At 43.0% G+C, this 21,825-nt stretch overlaps 1 protein-coding gene across 9 annotated transcripts in view; it reads left to right on the top strand.

The window, feature by feature from the left end:
- Nucleotides 1–21,825, top strand: part of LOC140736869 (monocarboxylate transporter 13-like) — a 40,296-nt gene that overhangs the window by 9,334 nt on the left and 9,137 nt on the right. Inside the window, exons 1-6 of one of the 9 annotated variants that reach the window (XM_073062870.1) lie at nt 2,567–2,738; nt 11,385–11,587; nt 13,237–13,341; nt 13,761–13,826; nt 15,412–15,678; nt 19,232–19,375. In XM_073062870.1, the coding sequence (XP_072918971.1) occupies nt 15,417–15,678; nt 19,232–19,375 (406 nt within the window). In that variant the 5' untranslated portion in view covers nt 2,567–2,738; nt 11,385–11,587; nt 13,237–13,341; nt 13,761–13,826; nt 15,412–15,416. Of the gene's footprint in view, nt 1–2,566; nt 2,739–11,384; nt 11,588–13,236; nt 13,342–13,760; nt 13,827–15,411; nt 15,679–19,231; nt 19,376–21,825 lie in introns of those variants that run through there. The other 8 variants (XM_073062869.1, XM_073062872.1, XM_073062874.1 and 5 more) reach the window with 8 other exon arrangements.

Here is a 21,825-nt window from a genome sequence, read left to right as displayed (position 1 = left end):
TTCTTAAGCAACTTAACCACCACCAGTGTCAGGTGGCACTGTAGTGTAGTGGTTAGCACAACACTTGACAGTACCAATGACCAGGAGTTCAATTCCTGCTGCTTCCTGTAGGGAGTTTGTATGTTCTCCCCATGTCCGTAGCATGGGTTTCCTCTCTTTCCTCCCACAGTACAAAGATGTACCGGTTAGCAGATTAATTTGTCATTGTAAATTGTCCCGTGATTCGGCTACGGTTAAATTGGGGGGTGCTGGGCGGCACAGTTCGAGGAGCAGGAAGACCCCATTCTGCCCTGTACCTCAATAAATTTAAAAAAATAGATGTCAGCCTCACTGGCTTGTAGTTTTCTGATTTGTTTTTTTTTTTCTAGCTTTTAAAACAATGGTACCACATTAGAGCTGACCTAAGAATGTGGCCAGAGATGAAGCAAAAACAACTCTGCAGAGGCCTCCACAATTTCTTCCGTAGCTTTCCACAAAGTCCAAGAATGCATCAGGCTAGGCCCTGGATACTTATCCACCTTAAAGCACCTTATCCACCTTGAGGCCCCCTCTAGCTCCACCCTTCTAATTTGTACATGGATATTACATATTCGATTTCCAATATCAGCAAGGTTTCTTTAATCATTTTCAGAAGTAGGTGCCCAACTTGACATCTTAATGGGATTTACAAATTATAGATTGTTGGAAGACATTATTAAAGAATTCTTATGTTGCTATGTGATGAACAAGCTTGGGAAGACAGAAAACTAAATTTTGTGGAGATCAGTGTTGGAAACTTCATCAAACAGTGGGAGAGTGTCATGCTACTGATTACTTATAGAATTTCTTCAAGATGAGGACCAAATCCCATAACTATTTATTTTCATTTTGTAAATATTAACAGAGATCTGAGAGCTGTGTGACAGGTGGTTACAGAAGTAATGGAAGCATGATGCCATGGAGGGATTTAAACATAAAAATGGCAATGGTAAATCTTATGGTCCAGCTGGTCCAATGTAGTTCGGAGAGTCCGAGAATGGTTTTAATCCTGTAAAAGCATATACTTTATTCCAAGAATCTGTATGTGATTTTATTTCAGAAGTACATAATAGGTTGTAAAGAGCTTTTCTTAAGTTCTTGTGTATCACCCAGGACATAGACCATAAGACATAGGAGCAGAATCAGGCCATTCAGCCCATCGAGTCTGCTCTGCCATTCCATCATAGCTGATCTCGGATCCCACTCAACCCCATGCACCTGCCTTTTCGCCATAACCTTCGGTGCTCTGACCAATCAGGAAATGATCAACTTCTGCTTTAAATATACTCACAGACTTGGCCTCCACCTCAGTCTGTGGCAGGGCATTCCACAGATTCACTACCCTCTGGCTAAAAAAATTCCTCCTTACCAGATGGCTATGCACTAGGGAAATTCTAGGCAGTTTCTAGAATAGGTTACATGGTCAGCACAAGATTGTGGGCTGAAGGGCCTGTAATGCATTGTAAATTTCTATGTTCTATGTTACCTCTGTTCTAAAAGGTCGCCCCTCAATTTTGAGGCTGTGCCCTCTAGTTCTGGATATCACCACCCACCATAGGAAACAACCTCTTCACATCCACCCTATCTAGTCCTTTCAACATTCGGTAGGTTTCAATGAGATCCCCTGAAGGCTTCTGAATTCCAGTGAGTACAGGCCTAAAACTGCCAAACGCTCCTCATATGTTAACCCCTTCATTCCCAGAATCATCCTCATGAACCTCCTCTGGACTCTCTCCAATGACAACGCATCCTTTCTGAGATATGGGGCTCAAAACTGTTGACAATATTCCAAGTGTGGTCTGACTAGTGTCTCATAAATGCTCAGCGTTATCTCCGTCCTTTTATATTCCCCTTCAAATAACTGCCAACATTGCATTTGCCTTCTTTACCACAGACTCAGCCTGTAAATTAACCCTCTGGGAGTCTTGCACAAGGACTCCCAAGTCCCTCTGCACCTCTGAAGTTTGAACCTTCTCCCCATTTGGATAATAGTCCACAATACAGATTTGTTCCTTTTATCAAAATGCATTATCATAAATTTCCCAACACTGTATTTCATCTTCCTCTTTTATTGCCCATTCTTCCAATTTGTCTAAGTCCTGCTGCTTTCTCATCGCTTCCTCAGCACTACCTACCCATCCGGCTATCTTCGCATCATACACAAACTTTGCCACAAAGCCATCAATTCTATTGCCCGAATCATTGGACAAACAAGGTGAAAAGTAGCAGACATGCCCCTTCTCATTGCTAATATCCTAGAGGAGATACAGGAGCCTGAAGGCACACACTCAACAATTCAGGTATAGCGTTTTCTCTTCAGCCATCAGAATCTTGAATGGATATTGAACCCATGAAAATTACCTCACTACTTTTTTTTTGCACCACTTATTTAATTTAGCTTTTTAGAATGTATACACTGCTTACTGTTATTTACAGATTGTTATTATTATGCATTGCACTGTACTGCTGCCGGAAAATTTCATAACACCTGCCACTGATTAAACTTGTTTATGATACTGAACTGGACACTTGAGCAGTTTAAGGAGGTGGGGATAGAGGGCGGTAACAAAGTGGCGAATTGACGAGTGTATGGTGAGCTGAGGCGAATAAAGTCGTCTTTGTTCACTTCTGTCAATATATGCATTGAAACAGAATTTAAGGACTTGTTAAAATCGTTGCAAAAGTTACGGCTGGAATCGCAGCAGTTAAAGGAAGAACCGGTGAGTTGATTTGGGCCTTTACAAGTTCTGGACTGGCTCAGCCTGCTGGAAAAAGTTGCAGTGATGCGCTGATGATGGGATGAAGACTGTCTTTAGACTTGGCCGGTTGATAAAGTGTCTGCAGATTGCGTGACATCTCGTCAAAGAACGTGAAGTGACGGAGTGTATTTGGAAATCAGCTGGTCAGAGAATCATTTCTTCACCGTTGTTAGTTTTCCAGATAACTGAAGGAAGTAAATACATTATGGAGTTTAATGCAGCAGCTGTTTTGAATTCGTGTGGCTTAACGAAGGGACGCCACAGCCCAGGGTGAATGTTTCATGAGGGATCTTAAACTCGACTAATCTCGAGAGATGGGGGTCATTAACGTAGATGGCGTGTGTTTTCGGGGTTCTATTACAATTCTGGGGAGCAGGTCCTTTTCCGGTGATTGATGGGTTACTTGTCTAAGTGTTTCTGGTCATCTTTTCCTGCTCATGTGGGCGTTTATCTGGGTTTTTATCTTGGCGTATGCAGTTCCGCCTTTGCTTTCTCTAGTCACCGAGGTTACAATTGCTACTTCCTATGTTGCTGTTGGGCAATAGCTGTCGGACATCGAGCGAATGGGAGGCTGTCAGCGTTGCAAAAACACTTTACATTAAATTGCGTTTAGCTGTATCTGCCACCAAGCCTTTGCAATACCGCTGTAAATAGTCCTATGCCTTATTATAGACTGTCTCCATGTTAGAATTTTAACTCCATATAATCTAGAAAATCGAGGTAAACTCAGCCCTAGCGCGAAATTTAATCTTGCATTGAACAGCAATGCTCTGTAAAACCCCACCAAATGTGTTTAACTCCTCGAAATTTCAATAAAAATTCCGATTTTTAGGTGCCCACGCACATAGAGTTGATAGTTACTATTGAGTACTGTATTAAATTTGTTTCTCGTTTGAGTTTTAGAAAACAATCATATTTGCTGGTCCGAGTCACGTCCTCGCTACACGAAACTGCCCAAGCTCACGGCAGAAGGGAATTGTAGAGACGTGAGAGCACTTCTGATCCAAGTGTTTTTCTTCTGACACGGCCTGCTTCAGCCAGTTCAAGGACGTGTCCGTTCTCAAATACTCATTTACAACGAAGGACAGTGCGAGTTAACGTGGGTGATGGAGGGGAAAGTTAAATCTCTTCGCAAGTAACTTTGCAGAACAAATTATGCTTATTGGACCCAGTCTGCCATTTACGCTCTAATTGCTCCTCAGTTTGTTATATACCACCATAACCTGTTGTTCAGTTCCTGCCCTACCAAGAGCTGTCATTGAAAATCTGGCCGAATGGTGCCACAACAGCCACCTCTCCTGAGGTCCATATCCAGTCCTCATTGGGGGGCGGGGGCGGTGGAGAGGGTGAGCAACTTTAAATCCTCAGTGTAAGAGCTGATTGTGGACTTCAGGAAGGGTAAGATGAGGGAACGTAACCAACCCTCAGAGGAATCAGAAGTGGAGAGAGTGAGCAATTTCAAGTCCCTGGGTGTAAATATCTCTGAGGATCTAGCCTGGACCCAACATTTTGATGCAGCTATAAAGAAGGCAAAACAGTAGCTACATTTCAGTTTGAGGAGATTTGGTATGTCATCTAAAACACTTGCAAGTTTGTACAAGTGTACAGTGGAGAGAGTTCTGAATGGCTGCCTCACTGTCTGGTATGGTGGGGGGGGGGTCAGTTACTGCACAGGATCAAAAGTACCAACAGAGGGTTGTAAAATTAGTTTGCTCCATTATAGGCACGAGCCTCATAGTATTCAAGACATCTTCAATGTGTCTCAAATGTCCATCATCAAAGACCCAGTTCACCCTGTATATGCCCCTTTCCCATTGCTACCATCAGGTAGGAGGTACAGAAGCCTGAAGACACACACTCAGCGATTCAGGAACACCTTCTTCCCCTCTGCCATCCGATTCCTAAATGGACATTGAACCTGTGAACACCACCTCACTACTTTTGTTATTTCTGTTTATGCACTACTATTTTTAACCATTTAATATACATAAATACTTTCTAACTCTTAATTTTCTTCTAGTTTATCATGTATTGCATTGTAATGTCACAAAGTTAACAATTTTCACACATATGCTGGTGATATTGAACCTGATTTTGATTCGGATTCCTACGATCTATCCTCGGCACAGCAAGCAGGTGCAATGATGAAGAAAGCACGGCAGGGCCTCTTACTTCCTTAGGAGTTTGTGGAGATTCAGCATGACATCTAAAACTTTGACAAACTTCTATAGATGTGCGGTAGGGAGTAAGTATATTGACGGTTCCATCACCCATGAATGGAAAATATATTGATTGGTTGCAAAGTCCATGAATGATTTGATGGAGACGGACGTGAGAAACACGGAGGTACATCTGGTGAAACTTCTGAAATGCCTGTTTTGCTGCCGCTGCTACAGTGTAATCAAAAAATCTCTGGAGAGGAAGGTCCCGAATCCTCGGCTTTGCCTGTTGCTTGGTGGCTGGGGCCGGAGTCGAAGCGCTCGGCAGAGATGGTGCTCAGTGTCGGAGGGCTGGTCGGAGGCTCAAAGTTTTCGGAAGGACTCAGAGCTGGCTGTGGTCGGGTGCTTCCAGGGTGCTGCATTGGCAAGTTTTGCGGCTCTGGAGGTTCATGGCAGGAAGAGGTTTTTTTTCCTTCTACCGTCTGCGTGAGATGATGGGCTGTCGGGGACTTTGAGACTTTTTTACCGTGCCATGGTCTGCTCTTTATCAAATTACGGTATTGCTTTGCACTGTTGTAACTATATGTTATAATTATGTGGTTTTTGTCAGTTAGTCTTGGTCTGTCTTGTGTTTCTGTGATATACTGGAGGAACATTGTATCATTTCTTAATGCATGCATTATTAAGTGGCAATAAATGAGGACTGAGTGTCCTCATAATCTAATCTAATATAAAACAGTGGATTTGGCCCAGACCATCACGGGTAAAGCCCTCCCCACGATTGAGTACATCTACATGGTAAATAGCATCCATCAACAAGGAACCCCACCACCCAGGACTCCCACCACTCAGGCCACACTCTCTTCTTGCTGCTGCCATCAGGAAAAAGGTACAGGAGCCAGGGGACCCACACCACTAGGTTCCAGAACAGTTAATACCCCTCAACCATCAGGCTGATGACCTAACAGGTCATCATCATCACGATGGCATGAACATTGACTTTTCTAATTTTGATTAATGCCCCTCCTCCCCTTCTTACCCCATCCCTGATATATTTAGTTTTTTACCCCCTCTTTTTTTTCTCTCTCTGCCCATCACTCTGCCTGTTCTCCATCTCCCTCTGGTGCTCCCCTCCCCCTAGGCCTCCCGTCCCACGATCCTTTCCCTTCTCCAGCTCTGTATCCCTTTTGCCAATCACCTTTCCGGCTCTCAGCTTCACCCCACCCCCTCCGGTCTTCTCCTATTGTTTCACATTTTCCCCTCCCCCTCCTACTTTCAAATCTCTTACTATCTTTCCTATCAGTTAGTCCTGACGAAGGGTCTTGGCCCGAAACGTCGACAGTGCTTCTCCCTATAGACGCTGCCTGGTCTGCTGCGTTCCACCAGCATTTGTGTGTGTTGTTTGAATTTCCAGCATCTGCAGATTTCCTCGTGATAACTTCACTCATCTCATCATTGGACTGTTCCCACAACCTATGGACTCACTTTAAAGAACTCTTCATCTCATGTTCTTGATATATTTTGCTGATTTACGTTTTCTTTTGTATTTGCACAGTTTGTTGTCTTTTGCACATTGGTTGTTTGTCCTGGTGGGCAAGGTCTTTCATTGATTTCACAGGTTTACTGATTTCACAAGAAAACTAATTTCAGGATTGCTCCTGGTGACACGTATGTATTTTGATAATAAATTAACTTTGGACTGGGGTGATGTGATAATGTCAAGAGTGTCTACCTTGGTCACTCTATGGCAGCAGGTTGCTGATTTTTTATCAGTGGCTGGTTAGGGAATTTTTTACTGGATTCGCATTGATGACCTTTAGTTTTGCTCTCCCCTATGACATTGTTCCAACTTTTTCAAAATGTGACTCTCCAACCAGATTCAGAGTTCTGAATTCGAGTTAGATTGGGTCAGTCTATGGGGAGTGTGAGCTAGAGAGCAGAGGCTTGGTGTGAAAAAGCCATAGTTGAAAATTCTAATCTCCAATAAACTGATAAAAGTCTTTGTAGGGTAATACAGGCAGTGGCACATCACTACTATTGACAAATATGGTATTGAGTGTTTTGCTGTCAATAGCGGTAACATCAGGATTTCTTGTAAAAAGCCTATATCCTTGATTGTGGGCAGTTAGAGTTTGGATTGCCTAGATCCAAAACCATGCAAGCCAAGAGTTGCATGGTTTTACACCAAACCTAATCACGGGACAATTTACAATGATCAGTTAACCTACCTGGTACCTGTTTGGAATGTGGGAGGAAACCAGAGCATCTGTTGAAAACCACAGGGAGGACATACAGAGAGTCCATAAGCCAAGTGTTGAGTGTTTGAAGGAGAAGGAATCCCACCCTGTTGTCTGGCCCTAAAATCAAGACCTTATGACTTTAATGATAGTTGAGCACTATTAAATGCTGCTTGATTCCTAATCTATGCTGCCCAATACATTTACAAGCCTGTTACCTGGATTTCATAATCCTGGCCTCCTGTTACACACACACAAAAAAAGAAACTGCTTTTATTCAGCACTTTTCTGATGAGACAAAGTCATATGAGAATACAAGTAGTCATGAGGATGCAAAGGTCCCTTGAGAGTAGATTTGAGTGAGTGAACAAGAAAGGAGTATTGTTGAATTTGGAAAACCTGTGGCATTAACCAGTTTAGTAGAAAAGACAATGATGTTGAGTTGATTTTAAATGGTGAGAGGCTGGGAACTGCTGATGTTTAAAAGGACCTAGCTGCACTTGTACTCAAGGTATCGAGTGCAGGTACTACAAGCAATTAGGAAGGCAAATGATGTTCACATAGGGACGGAATCCTCCAGTATGTTGCTGGAGGAACTCTGTTGGTCAAGCAGCATTTGTCAGGGAGGTAGGCGTGTAGTTATTTTGGGGCAAGGGAATTCTCCTCTTGCAGGGTCTCGGCCTGAAATGTCAACTGTCCTTTTGCCGCCACGGATGTCGGCTGAACCACTGAGTTACTCCCTGACCTTGTTTTATATTGCAAGTGAAATGATGACTTTTGTTGCAAGGGGATTTATTTTATTTTATTTTAGCAATACAGAGCAGAGTTAGCCCTTCTGGCCTACTTGAGCAACACCATCCCAGCAACCACTGACAAACCCAGTCACGGGACAGTTTACACCTAACTTAATCACAGGACAACTTACACCAAACCTAATCACGGGACAGTTTACACCGAACCTAATCACGGGACAATTTACAGTGATCAGTTAACCTACCTGGTACATGTTTGGAATGTGGGAGGAAACCAGAGCATCTGTTGAAAACCACAGGGAGGACATACAGAGAGTCCATAAGGCATAGGAACAGAATTAGGGCATTTGGCCATCGAGTCTGCTCCGCTATTTCTTCGTGGCTGATCCAATTTTCCATACAGAAAGGTGCCAGAATTAATCTAAGAACTCCAGAAAACTTCAAGTGGATTTGGTGCCCACTTGGATTTGAATCCAGGGACGAAGATATTTGACTACAGTTATATTGATACCTTGATTAGTGCACAGGATGTGATCCCAGGATTGAGTGCTAATGGAATAATTCTAAAAGAAGAAAGTATGAGACATAGCGCTGTGTGAAACCAGGTTTGGATTTAAGGGGAGGAGATGGTGGATAATGAGGATTTGTGGAATGCAATGCTCAGGGAAACTACTATTATGAATGTTGGATAAGGTAGTTGATAGATGGATAGACGAGCCAAGCAGAGGGCTGTCAAAGCAGGCCAGGACCTGTGGTAGCTAAAAAGTAAGAAGCAATCATCTGTCTTCCTTTTAAAACTATTTTTAATGCTGTTTCAAGATAATTATCTTAAGATCTGTCCAATATTTCTTTTAAATGCAATAGGTAAAACAACTTTAAAATAAGTTCTGAAATTTTAGGTCTTTAAACACACAACTCCTGTACATGTTCAAAGAGTAAATAAGTAATGTTTGCATGAATTTGGCAGGACACAATAAAATTGCATTTGGTTCCAGATTCTTTACACCTGTCTAATAACAGCGGCTTTGCCCATCTGAGGAGTTTCTGAACTTTTGTTCTTTAAACTATAACTTACCAAATACAGTGGATTCCAGTTAATTGGACCATTGATAAACCAAGGCAGCCAGTTAGTTGGAATAACCCTTAAAGAACAAAAATAAGTTGAGAAAACAGCAGAGAATCCTTTAGTTTATTTTGGACAATATACCACTTAATTGAGCAGGAGGCTGTTGTTGAACATTTTCGATAATGTCACATTGTCAATCACATACATGTTGTGTGGTTGTTAGACACTACACCGTGCGTAGACTGAATAGTTCTCAAATAGTGTCAGTTGCGTGTGTTTGTGTTCATACAGCAGCAATTTTTGTCACTGATATTTGGCGAGAAATAAGCAGTAAGACAATTCAGAATTGTTTTGCTCACTGCAGTTTCAAGCACTCAGGCTTGGAATTGCAAGAAATGACCAGGAGTGAAAATGAAATGATCTCACTACAAGTTAGGACCTATAAAGAATTTGAAGGTACCAACAATCATCTTGAATGTTACCTTTAGTCCCCACCAGCCACTGAACTCTCACCTGTGGTTTCAAGTAGCTGTTTGCATGCGACAGTGGCCACACTGCTTTGACAGGCGGTCTAAACCAGGTGAGGATAGCCGGTGGGTTTCATACCCTGGTGAGACAGGGACATGCTTGTCCTGGCATGTGAAGTCAGTGGACAGACTGGGCAGATGAGATCCAATGGCTAGGGAGGCGGTTATGCAACCCAAAGTGGAGAGCGAAAGGGATGTTGAGGTGCGGAAGTTGTCATGGTTATCCACTGTAACCAGGAAAGGCCCCAGTTGCGTAGTCTGCTCATCCCACTGGACCTGGACATCCAAGGTCAAGGAAGTGGAACCTGCCCCAGTGCAATGGCTTTTCCACTTCATAAACTCTTCCGCACAGGTTTCCTGTTATTGTTGGATATGGCAGACAACCAGCGGTAATATTGGTTGTGTTCTAATTTGTTCTGTATTTCATTTAAATACATAATTTGATACTCAGTTAAATGGTACTTGGTCTTGTTTTTAATCCCTTATCAACTATTTATATGAAACCAGCTAATTGGGGCAGCCATTTAATTGGGTCAAAATGTACTGCTCCTGATGTGTCCCAATTAACTAGAATGTTCTACACACAAAATGCTGGAGGAACTCAGCAGGTCCGCCAGCATCTATGGAAGTGAATAAACAGCACGTTTTGAGCCGAGACCTGAAGGATGGTCTCAGCCCGAGATCTTTTCCATACGAAACCCCTTTTTACTGGGTGTCTTCCGCCACTGGAGCACCCTTCTCAAGCTCCGTAGGATCAGTATGACTTGGGTCCCACCAAAACCAGGAAGTTGTGATGTCTCAACCACCCAAACCCAGAACTGTGCGAATCCGTGTAAATACTGCCCCCATGGTCAGCAAGGAATAACAGATCATACACTGCATACGATTATAAAGAAAGTATATTTACAAAATGTCAGCCTTATTGAACAGTTAATAGGAAAAAGTAAAGGGAAAAAATAAAAATGGCCCATTACAGTTAACCCAGTCCAAACGTGCACATAAGTTGGAGCTCACCTTGAAGTTGTCTTTAACATGCGTACTGGACCCACGGTCTGTGTGAAAGCACATACCACCTTCTGAAGGTCGCTCAAAATCCACCTGAAACACATGAGCTCCCCCACAGGAATGTTGTTCTTTTTTATATTTACAAAATGACTTTATTACAAATTCAGTGCTATATATACAAACCAGTGACAAACACAATTACTTCACTACAAATAGACAATACACATTAAACTAAAATGTTTTCATCTCTGTCAATGATGGCAATAACAACTGGTGCAGCCCAATGGTCTGGTCCCGGAATGCCTCTGTGGTCACTGTGGATAGTGCGTGTTCCTTCTCAATATTTACCCCAGTGTGAACATAACCCCCTAAGGAGTATTGTTCTTGCTCCTTGAAGCCTTTCAACTGCACAAAGCACCTTGTGCAACAGGGACGGCCTCCTCAGACATCTTCCCTCCTGTCTCCTCTCAGCTCCTGCCAAACAGGCCTCCCCCCACCCCAGTGTCCGTCACAAAAACCCAGCATCCTCTAGAACCTCCTCCCGATTCCACCATCCTGACAGGAATGTTTTGTCAGCCAAAGCTGACTCTTTAGCTCAAACCCAAACCGAAACATGCTAAAAGCAGAGCGGACTGCTCTTACTGAACTGCTAAAATGAAATACCTACAACGTAACGGTAAAAATCTCTAACCAGGGCGTTACATGTAGTTGCTGCCTGACCTGCATTCCTTCAGCATTTTATGTGTGTTGCTTTCGATTCCAGCATCTGCAGACGTTTGGAATGTACTGTATGTTTTTACTGACGTTAATATTTTTTACCTCGTTGTGATTGTCTTTATCGGATTGTCTGTCATATTGCAGATGTCAGGCTACTGACTTGTAGGCAAATGGACTTGCGGTGGCAGTGTCCCTCTCCTCATTACCAGAACTGCAGATGTTGCTCATATACAACATGTCCAACCATCTACTGGTCACTGAACCTCACTCCATGTAATCTGCGCTCGGCCAGCTAATTAATTAGTAACTTTGCATCCTTGAGGAGTTATTCAACAGTGCTTTTGCAGGTGAGTCCCCTTTAGCATGTTAACTTCCTGACTGATTCTAATGGATTGACATACCAGGGGAAAATGTGTTGCAGCCATTATTTTAAAAGTAATTCATTAAATTCTTCAGATTCTGCATCAATTCAGAGTGAAAGATACAATGCGTCATGTTGGAGAACTTGCTGAAGCCGTTTCTGATCCCACTGGTACATTAGAGTAGATTGTCTCCCCAAGGCAATCCTGTTGATCATTGGACATAGTAGAAATTAACTTGCCTAACCCCCATCACCCCTACTGAGGCATCAGAGTTCTCTGTCCTGGGCCAGTCCTTCAAGTAGTCCCTCTGTGTAACTCTTCTAGGAAAAGGTCCTTCCACTTTTAAACACTGTAATTGTACCTCTATGGCTTCCTCTGGCATAGCGTTCCATATGCCCACTGCCAAAAAGGTTGCTTCTCATGCCCCCTTTAAAATTTTCCTCTCAGTTTAAATCTCAGCTCTTTTAGTTTTAGACTCCTCTATCCCAGGGGAAAATATTGTTACGATTCACAAGATCAAGTATCCCTCATAATTTTGTTCACATCTAGAAGGTCAACCATTGGCCTCCTATGCTGAAGAGTAAATGGCTGCAGCCAATCCAGTATCTCCTTATACCTTGATCTCTCAATTCCCTGTAAAAATCCTTGCTAATCTTTTGCTTTGTAATAATTCAATAATTAGGTGACCAGAACCACACACATTACTGTGTGGTGTCTCACCAAAATCTTGCACAATTGTTACGTGACATCTTAACTGTCATTCTCAGTCCCTTGTCTGATGAACAAGGTGTCTTCACCACCTTCTCTACTTGTGTTGCTATGTTTGAGGAACTGGGCACTTGTACTCTGGGTTTCTCTGCAGGAAAACACAAAATGGTGTCGGGGGCCACCTATGGAAATCAATAAATGGTCAATGTTTCAGGCTGAGACCCTTCATCAGGACAGTTGCCCTTCCATACCAGACAGTGATGCGGCCTGTCAGAATGCTCTCCACGGTACCTCTGTAGAAATTTGCAAGATTTTTTTTTGACATACCAAATCTCTTCAAACTCCTAGTGAAGTATAGCTGCTGCCATGCCTTCTTTGTAGCTGCATCAATATGTTTGGTCCAGGTTAGATCCTCAGAGATATTGACACCCAGGAATGTGAAATTGCTCACTCTTTCCACTTCTGATTCCTCTTGGGGTGGGGGGGGGGGGTGTGTGTATAGTGTGTGTGTCCTCGTCTTACCCTTTCTGAGTTCCCACTCAGTCCCTTGGTCTTACTGGCTTTGAATACCTTGCAGTCATCTAAATCCGAAGAAAGATGTGTTGAAATTGCTTGTTTTATTTGCATTGTCTGAGATGAGACTGTGTCTTTGCATAATTAGTGCTTGATTCCAGTGATCATGAAAAACTTTGAACAGTGAATGAAGCGAGCTGAAATCCTTTAACCTTTGAGTAAATAAGACAACAAATGGATCTTGTGGGGAAGCTGAAACAGAGATGAGTAATGTGCTTGCTAGCAGTTTTCATGTCACTTGTTGATGCATTTTGTTCTTCTGATTTATGCTTTGCTCCACCCATGGCCTTTGCTTCTCTTTTATCCCTCCTCCCAACTGAAATGGTTTCCTTGAATTGACTTTGTCAACAAAGTACCTGTTATAAATAGATTCATCTGATATAAAGCAGATTCGGAACCGGGCCACTTTCATTGACCACAGGATCAGGTTACTGCAACAGGTCCCTTGGAAGTGATAGGTAAGGGTTTGTTTATTTATGGTGATACGGTCAGTACTAACGGCAAGTATAGACGCCTCCTGGGTCAAAGTCCAGATCTAAATGCTGAGCGAATGCTGCACGGTTGTGGGTATGCCCCTTTGAGCAAGCATTAGTCCAAATCTGCTGCCTTTTCAGATGTAAAAGGTCTTTTGGCACTAATTGAAGAGAAGCAGGGGAGCTTCTTAGAGTTTGCCTCGACATACCACTAACTCGATCTCTGGTGGTAACGTGGGCTAATTGGATATTTATTGCATCCCTTTGCTTTTCTGTTTTGGTTTTTCTACATTTCAACTGTGACTACACTTCAAAAAATATTTTACCGGTAGTGATGCAATTTGAGACATGAAAAGGTTAAGGAAATGTGATAACTGCAAATTAGTCTGTCCTTCTTTTCAAAGTAGGAAAAAATTTCAAACAGAAGAGTGTGTATTCAAAGTCTTCCATTAAACTGACAACTGAATCAGGTAAGGTGGTGCTCTGAATGCACGGGCAACTGACTATTTAAAGGCACGAGCACTTGATATTTGTCACAGGTTGTGTTTGGGTCAATTGAAAAGGGTGGAGCTTAATAAAGTTGTGACTTCCATAATTTGTATTACACTTGATGGGAGAGGGTCATGGGGGGGGGAGGGGAGGTGCAGGTAAATGCCCTTCACCTTCTACCCACTGTACACCTTTTAATTCTTAAGTCCTGATACTTCACTAAGAAGCAAATGGGAGAAGTCATTTTTAGTTGTCAGCTTTCTAGAAGGAGAGCTCTTGTTGTCAGTTTGGATTATTGTTTACAAACCGGAGGAGGCCATTCAGCCCATCATGACCATGTTGAGTAACCCGGTCGGCTTCATTGTCTTACTTCTTTATAGCCATGCCACCTATTCTCTCTTGCATCCGTATTATCTCCCATTTGATTCTTTCTGCCTCTTGACCATACTAAAGAATAATTTGTAGTTTCAATTAACTTACCAGTCCACCATAGGGAAGAGAGAGCGAACTAGCAGAAAGGCCAGCACATATGATAAATAAATGAAGCTCAACCTGAAATAAAAACTAACCTGTTTACTCATTCTGATGAAGGGTCTTTGATTTGAAATTTTCGGCTCTTGTTTCTCTTTCTGCAAATGCTACCCGACCTCTCGGGTTTTTCCCACACAGTTTCAGTTTTCAGTTTGGATTTCGGTCACCTGCAGGTTTTGTTTAGAATGTCAGTCACTTTTCAGACTGATCTGAACAACGATTCATCTGGAGATTTCCTCAGGGAAAATTAAGTTCTTCACTCAGAAACCTGCAGGCGCTGTACATATCAAACTATGATGGAAGGGCCTCTGACCTGAAACATTAAGACTGCTTCTCTTTGCACTGATGTTGCCGAACCTGTCGGGTTTTTCTAGCATTTTCTGTATTTATTTCAGATCCTGCATTTCCAATGCTGTCTTTTTTTGTTGTTGTTTTTCATTTACACTTGATACCTACCTGGGAATGATGGTGTATGTGAGGATGCCTTCAGTCTATTTGAAATGATCTGTGAAGCCACTTTGCATCTGCTCCCAGCTTCAGACAATGCCGTGCAGGGTTTTCAAAGCTGCTTGGCATTGCTGTAAAGAGGCTTCCTGGCATGTAAACACAAATGCTAGGTCAGGGCTCATCTGTGAGAGGGGATTTTCCTTTCCCTCAGATGTGGCCTGACCTGTTCAGTACAGTACTTACAATCTTTTGTTTTGGATTAGCTGGCCAAGAGCTGGACTTTTTGTTTTCTATTTGGTTTCTTAGAAACTATGGGCATGGTGACAAGGGAGCATCCCCAGGGTTACTTGAAGTAGCAGTGTAGCAAAAGGCTTTGGACAAACCTAATGCAGATCTTCTGGTGTGGATTTACAAGGTGACAGGATTATCACTGGCATTGAGACTCCATGTCTGCATTGTTTAACTGAAATAAAAGTAAAAAATCAGAAATATGTTAACGTTATCCAGCTCTTAAAATGAAAAATGTCTTGAATCAATGCTCTATTTGCAGAACTAAGTAATGAGCTCACACTTTTTTGTATGTAAAAGGTTCAATGGAAGTTTCAACATCAGAAGAACTTGGAGCTGCCAACTGCCCTACCAAGAAACAAAATAAAAAGGCTGGCACCCCGAAATATGCAGACGGTGGCTACGGATGGGTAGTTTTAGCCTCGTGCTTCACTATCACTGGATTGACATCCAGTTTTGTGAGGGCATTCGGAATCTTTTTCCTTGATATCCAGAACTGCTTTGACACACTCGCCTTTAAGGTCTCTTGGATCAGTGCAATCACTGTGACAGTGTTCCATTTGAGCTGTAAGTATCAGTCGGTACCTAGGTAATTGTTAGAATCAGATTAATTATCATTGCCTTGTGTCGTGAAATACATAAGAATACTATAGGTTACAATAAGACATATAAAAATTAATATATAGTACAAAAACAGAACAAAATAGTGATCTTTCTGTCTCCATCTCTGGAGACAGCTTATCTACTGATATCTACTATAAGCCTACAGACTCTCACAGCTACCTGGACTATTACTCTTCCCACCCTGTCTCTTGCAAAAATGCTATTCCCTTCTCACAATTCCTCCGTCTCCGCTGCATCTGCTCTCAGGATGAGGCTTTTCATTGCAAGACGAAGGAGATGTCTTCCTTTTTTAAACAAAGGGGCTTCCCTTCTTCCACCATCAACTCTGCTCTCAAATGCATCTCTCCCATTTTCCGCACATCTGCTCTCACCCCATCCGCCCGCTACCGCACTCGGGATAGGGTTCCCCTTGTCCACCTATCACCCCACCAGTCTCCAGGTCCAATGTATAATTCTCCGTAACTTCCGCCACCACCAACGGGTTCCTACTACCAAGCATATCTTTCTCTCCCCTCCCCCCCTTTCTGCTTTCCGCAGGGATCGCTCCCTACGCGACTCCCTTGTCCACTCGTCCCCCCCCATCCCTTCCCACCGGTCTCCCTCCTGACAAGCGGAACAAGTGCTACACCTGCCCTTACACTTACTCCCTCACCACCATTCAGGGACCCAGACAGTCCTTCCAGGTGAGGCGACACTTCACCTGTGAGTCGGCTGGTGTGGTATACTGCGTCCGGTGCTCCTGGTGTGGCCTTTTATATATTGGTGAGACCCGACACAGACTGGGAGACCGTTTTGCTGAACACCTACGCTCGGTCCGCCAGAGAAAGCAGGATCTCCCAGTGGCCACACATTTTAATTCCATGTCCCATTCCCATTCTGATATGTCTATCCATGGCCTCCTCTACTGTCAAAATGAATCCAAACTCAGGTTGGAGGAACAACACCTTATATACCGGTTGGGTAGCCTCCAACCTGATGGCATGAACATTGACTTCTCTAACTTACGTTAATGCCCCTCCTCCCCTTCTTACCCCATCCCTGACATATTTAGTTGTTTGCCTGTTCTCCATCTCCCTCTGGTGCTCCCCCCCCCCTTTCTTTCTCCTGAGGCCTCCTGTCCCATGATCCTTTCCCTTCTCCAGCTCTGTATCACTTTCGCCAATCACCTTTCCAGCTCTTAGCTTCATCCCACCCCCTCCGGTCTTCTCCTATCATTTCGCATTTCCCCCTCCCCCCACTACTTTCAAATCTCTTACTATCTTTCCTTTCAGTTAGTCCTGACAAAGGGTCTCGGCCCGAAACGTCGATAGTGCTTCTCCTATAGATGCTGCCTGGCCTGCTGTGTTCCACCAGCATTTTGTGTGTGTTATTTCCAGCATCTGCAGATTTCCTCATGTTTGCTCTAACAAAATAGTGAGGCTCTTTAGAAATCTAGGGAAGAAGCTGCTCCTAAAACATTGAGTGTGTGTCTTTAGGCTCCAGTACCTCCTCCCTGATGGTAACAATGGGAAGAGGGCTTGTCCCAGATGGTGAGGGTCTTTAATAATGGATACTGCCTTACCAAGTCAATTCCTCTTGAATTTTTCTTTGATGGTAGTGAGGGTTGTGCCCTTGATGGGACTGGCTGAGTCTTCAGCCTCTGAGGACTCCTAACATACTGTTCACATCAGACTGTGATGTAACCTGTCAGAATGCTCTCCACCGTACATCTGTAGAAATTTGCGCAAGTTTGGTGACCTACCAAATCTCCTCCAGCTCCTAAAGAAGTAGAGTCATCAGCCTGCCTTCTCCATGATTGCATCAAAGTGTTAGGCCTAGGATAGACCCTCAATGATGTTGATGCCCAGGAACTTGAAGCTTAATGTTGAGCTTCAAGTTGAGGTCCATAATGATGGATGCTGCCTTCCTGAAGCATAACCTTTTGAAGGTGTCCCACGATGGGCCTGGCTGAATCTATAACCCTCTGCAGTTTTAATGCTGTCTTCCCTCTGAGATGGACTTACTGTGAAAACAACTTTGAAATGTTTAGTGAGGAAAACATGGGCATTACAGTTCCAGGTTAATATCATTTGAATAAATATTCATATCTCAGGACATTTGAATAGTTTGTCTGGTTCACGAGCCAGCTGTGTTTTGGTAGTTCCTGGGGGTTTCAGTTCTTTGCAAGCTCAGTCAGACACTCACGTGTTATAAGGTCTAGTCAGATGTTGAAGAATTGGATACCCCTACTAGATTATTGTCCCATTCTGGTCTTTACCTAGGGAGAGTCAGATTAGATTGTTGATGTTATTTTTCCCACCATTTCAAAATGAATTCTAACTGCAAGGAAGTTTTTGAGTTTCCAACCGATCCAGCTACTAAGTAGTTTTAAATGCAGTTTACAAAGCCCCTCGGAGCTGGTAAGCTGAGGCAGATTTCACAAACTGAAGCCTGTCCCATCTCATGGAACACCTCACAGATGTGGGGACTCGGCTCGGCTTCCTCAGCCCTCCACATCCTGAGTATGCAGGCAGTTAACCTGATAGTGAGTCCTGGCCACAGGCCAAGTCCAATATGATCCTGCTTAGTGGTTCTTATTATATTTTTCATTTAAAAATATTCTTACAAGAGAGGAGGCCATTCAGTTCATCAAGTCTATGCCATCTCCCAGAGCAATCATTCCTTCAGTCCTATCCCCCCCCCCCCCCACTTATTTTCTTCTGCAACTTGTTTTCAATACTCTATTGAGTTAGGGCTCAGTAGGGTAAGCAAATTTACCTATCACTCATCATTAGGATTTGGGAAGAAACTTGTGCACTCGCAAGAATGTATACATTCTACTTTGATAGAATAGAGCCATACTTCTAACCTTGCCTTCAAGTTGATGCATTCCTTTATCTAAGAAGTGTTCAAAAACAGTACTTGTTTACACAGAAGATTGGAGGTGGGGAGCACAGCAGGCAGCATGGCACTATTACTGCTCAGGGCGATGGAGCTGGGAGTTCAGTTCTGATACCATCTGTAAGAAGTTCGTATGCCCTTCCTGTGAGCAGGAACATTTCCTCCTGGTGCTCCGGTTTGTTCCCACAATTCAAAGGTGTACAGCTTGGCAGATTAATTGGTCATTGTAAGTTGTCCTGTGATTAGGGTTAAATGGGTGTGTTGCTGGGTGGCTTGGCTTGGTGGGCCAGAAGGGCCGTTCCACAGCATAAATAATCAAATCAACTAAGTGTTCTTTTTTAACACATTTCTTTTAATACATTTTAGACATGTTCACAGTAGGAATGAGATTATACTGAAATCAAAGCTGAGAAGTATATTGGTGAAACCCAATGATTAAAGCAGCCTGTATTCTTCTGAAATAATTCATGTTTGCACTCCTGATTAATTGTCACTAACTCAGTTAAGTTAATCATCAGTAATCTTAAACTTTGTTCTTAATTTTAAACTAAAAGTTGTCTCACGGTTAGTTTGTAGAAAGCAATGCTACATAACCACTTTTTTGTTGTTCCTGCAGCTCCATTAGCCAGCATACTCAATCTCAAGCTATCCCACAGAGTCATCGCTATGATTGGTGGGATATTCTCCATGCTCGGGCTCTTTCTTGGATCGTTTGCCTTCAGTCTAAGCTGGATGTATATCACCGTAGGTTTCCTCCTAGGTAATGGAATGAGTTAAACTTGCATTAGTGGCTGTATGCATGAAGCTGATGTTCAGATAACACTGTCACTTGAACTCTTTGGCACTCTGGATTTATAACAAGCATGACTCTAGCAGGATTCTTTATGTTGATGTAGTTGAATTTTATCTTCATTGCTTTTTATCTTAATTTGTGGGATGCATGCGTCACTGATCTGGCCAACATTTATTGCCTATCTAAATGGCCTCGGAGCAGGGCTTAGTGAGCTCTCACCTTCCATGTTGTGGAAGTGCTCCCATAGGGGGTATGAAGGAATCCCATGCATTACATCTGGATGCACTGTCAAGAGAGGATGATGCAAGAGACCTTGCCGGGTTGCTGAGGTGACACTGGCAGATGAGGTGGAGGGAGTGAAATGTTGAGGCAGCAGTACATAGGTTGTTTTTGCCTTTGTCCTGGATGGTGCTGAACTCAACACTGTTACTGCTGCATGCACCCGGGCAAGTGGAGAACATACCAGCAAATCACGGGCTTGTGGATGGTGGAAAAGCTGTGAGATACAAGGTGGCGGATCATCTGCTGTGCAATGCTCAGTCTCTCGGTTCCTCCTGCAGCTGCAGTATTGATCTAGATGTTTCTGCCCAACTGGGAATAATATGCCAGTATTCCCATTGAATTTGATGTGCTTGGACTGCCCTTTGTTGGAAGTGGGTTTTAACTGGCACCTGTTGTTGATAGCTGCTTGCCACACCAGCCCATATCTGAATGTCATCCAGATATTGTTGTATGTCATGTGGATGACTTAATTTTCTGGAGAGTTGTGAATGGAATTGCCTGGGTGTCATCGATCATCAGTTAACATAATTTTTACTGGATGAAGGTAATTGGCGAAGGCACTTCCCTGAGGTTCTCCACAGCGTAGTTCTGGGGCTAAGATGTTGTCTTCTGCAAGTTTGATATAGATAGATTCCCCTCCCACCCACCCCCCACCCCGGAATAAATTCCCTCACCTTTCCTGAGTTCTGGCTCTTGCATCAAGTCAAGTGTTGCTTTGACATCACTCTCATTGCATGCTTGGGGTTTGGCTCTTTATCTGTATTTGGACTGAAGTTGTAATAAAATTGGCAGCTGAATGATTCTGATAGATTCCAAGCTAAGTATCTTTGACAAGGTGACTGATGAGTGTGTGCTATTTATTAGCAATGTTAATGTCACTCTTAACACTAACTTTCATTTTGCTGATGATTGCAAACTAACTAATTGTTTTGATCGTTCTGCTTTTTGGGAGTGCGACTGTCAAGTAGATACCATTGTTAGATCTCTGTAGGAACACTTTTGCTGGTGATGGTCTTATTCCTGAAGCACAAGTCTTCAGAACCACAAATGGCTGGGCCTGTGCTCTGTGTTGTATCTATTATGGTTACCATTTCTTATTGCCAAGTGGAGTGAATCAGACTAGCATCAGGTTACTTTTATGGTGTGGACCTCAAAGACTGAGAGAAATAGTTGATTCTGACATAGACATAGGAGCAGAATTAGGCCATTCAGCCCATCGAGTCTTCTCCATCATTCCATTATGGCTGATCCCGACTCCTACTCAACCCCATACACCTGCCTTCTCGAGAAGACCATCAGACACAGAAGCAGACTCGGGCAAGGAGCCCCTGCCACCTCCCCACCTCCACATTTATAACTGGGTGTGACCGGATTGCAGTTCTTGGACTTTATTTGGAGAAATTACTTGGCTCTTTATAAAATTCTGCTTTAACAGTTTAGCAGAAATTTATAATCTTGTGTTATAGGGGCAAGAGAGTGGACTATTATGTTGGGTACTCTTGCTGTTCATTAAACCAAGAGTAGTCTGGTTTGATCATTACAGTGACGTAAAGTACATATTGAGCCTTGTTTTTACAGCTTGTGCTGGAACACAGTTCTGCTGTTGATGGTTCACAGTGCCTCATGGATGCTAAGTTTGATTTGTCCTAGAATGGCAATAATGCCAGGTAGAGTGAAGATAGAATTTTATTCCCATGGGATCATGCAGTGATCTTCGCCATCAGCACTGTCATGGGCAGATACACTTGGGGCACGTAGATTACTGAGGTTTTTGCCTCAAATTGGCCCCTTCTCTGCACACCCAGTCTGGTAGCTATGGGCTCATCAGATCCTAATTAAGCAGGAAATACTTTGCAAAGTAATGGTTATTGACACACAGTGACATTTAATCCTACTACTAAATGTCACTACATTTTAGAGACATCTAAACAGACACTTAAATAAACAAGGCATTGAAGGATATGGAACTAGTCTAGGCAATAGAGTTAGTGTAGATAGACAGACAGGTAGCTGTGGATGTAATGGGGTGTCGGATCAGTTCTGTGTTGTACAACTCTATGATATAGTTCATAGAGTAGTTGTAAATCTGATATTGAGATGTAAATCTACTTTGGGGGGGAGTTGAGGCTTCTTGG

The sequence above is a fragment of the Hemitrygon akajei genome, chromosome 12, assembly GCF_048418815.1.
Source record: "Hemitrygon akajei chromosome 12, sHemAka1.3, whole genome shotgun sequence".
Taxonomy (NCBI): Eukaryota; Metazoa; Chordata; class Chondrichthyes; order Myliobatiformes; family Dasyatidae; genus Hemitrygon; species Hemitrygon akajei.
The sequence above is the reverse complement of the archived record's forward strand: the minus strand, read 5'-3'. Positions and strand labels throughout refer to the sequence as shown.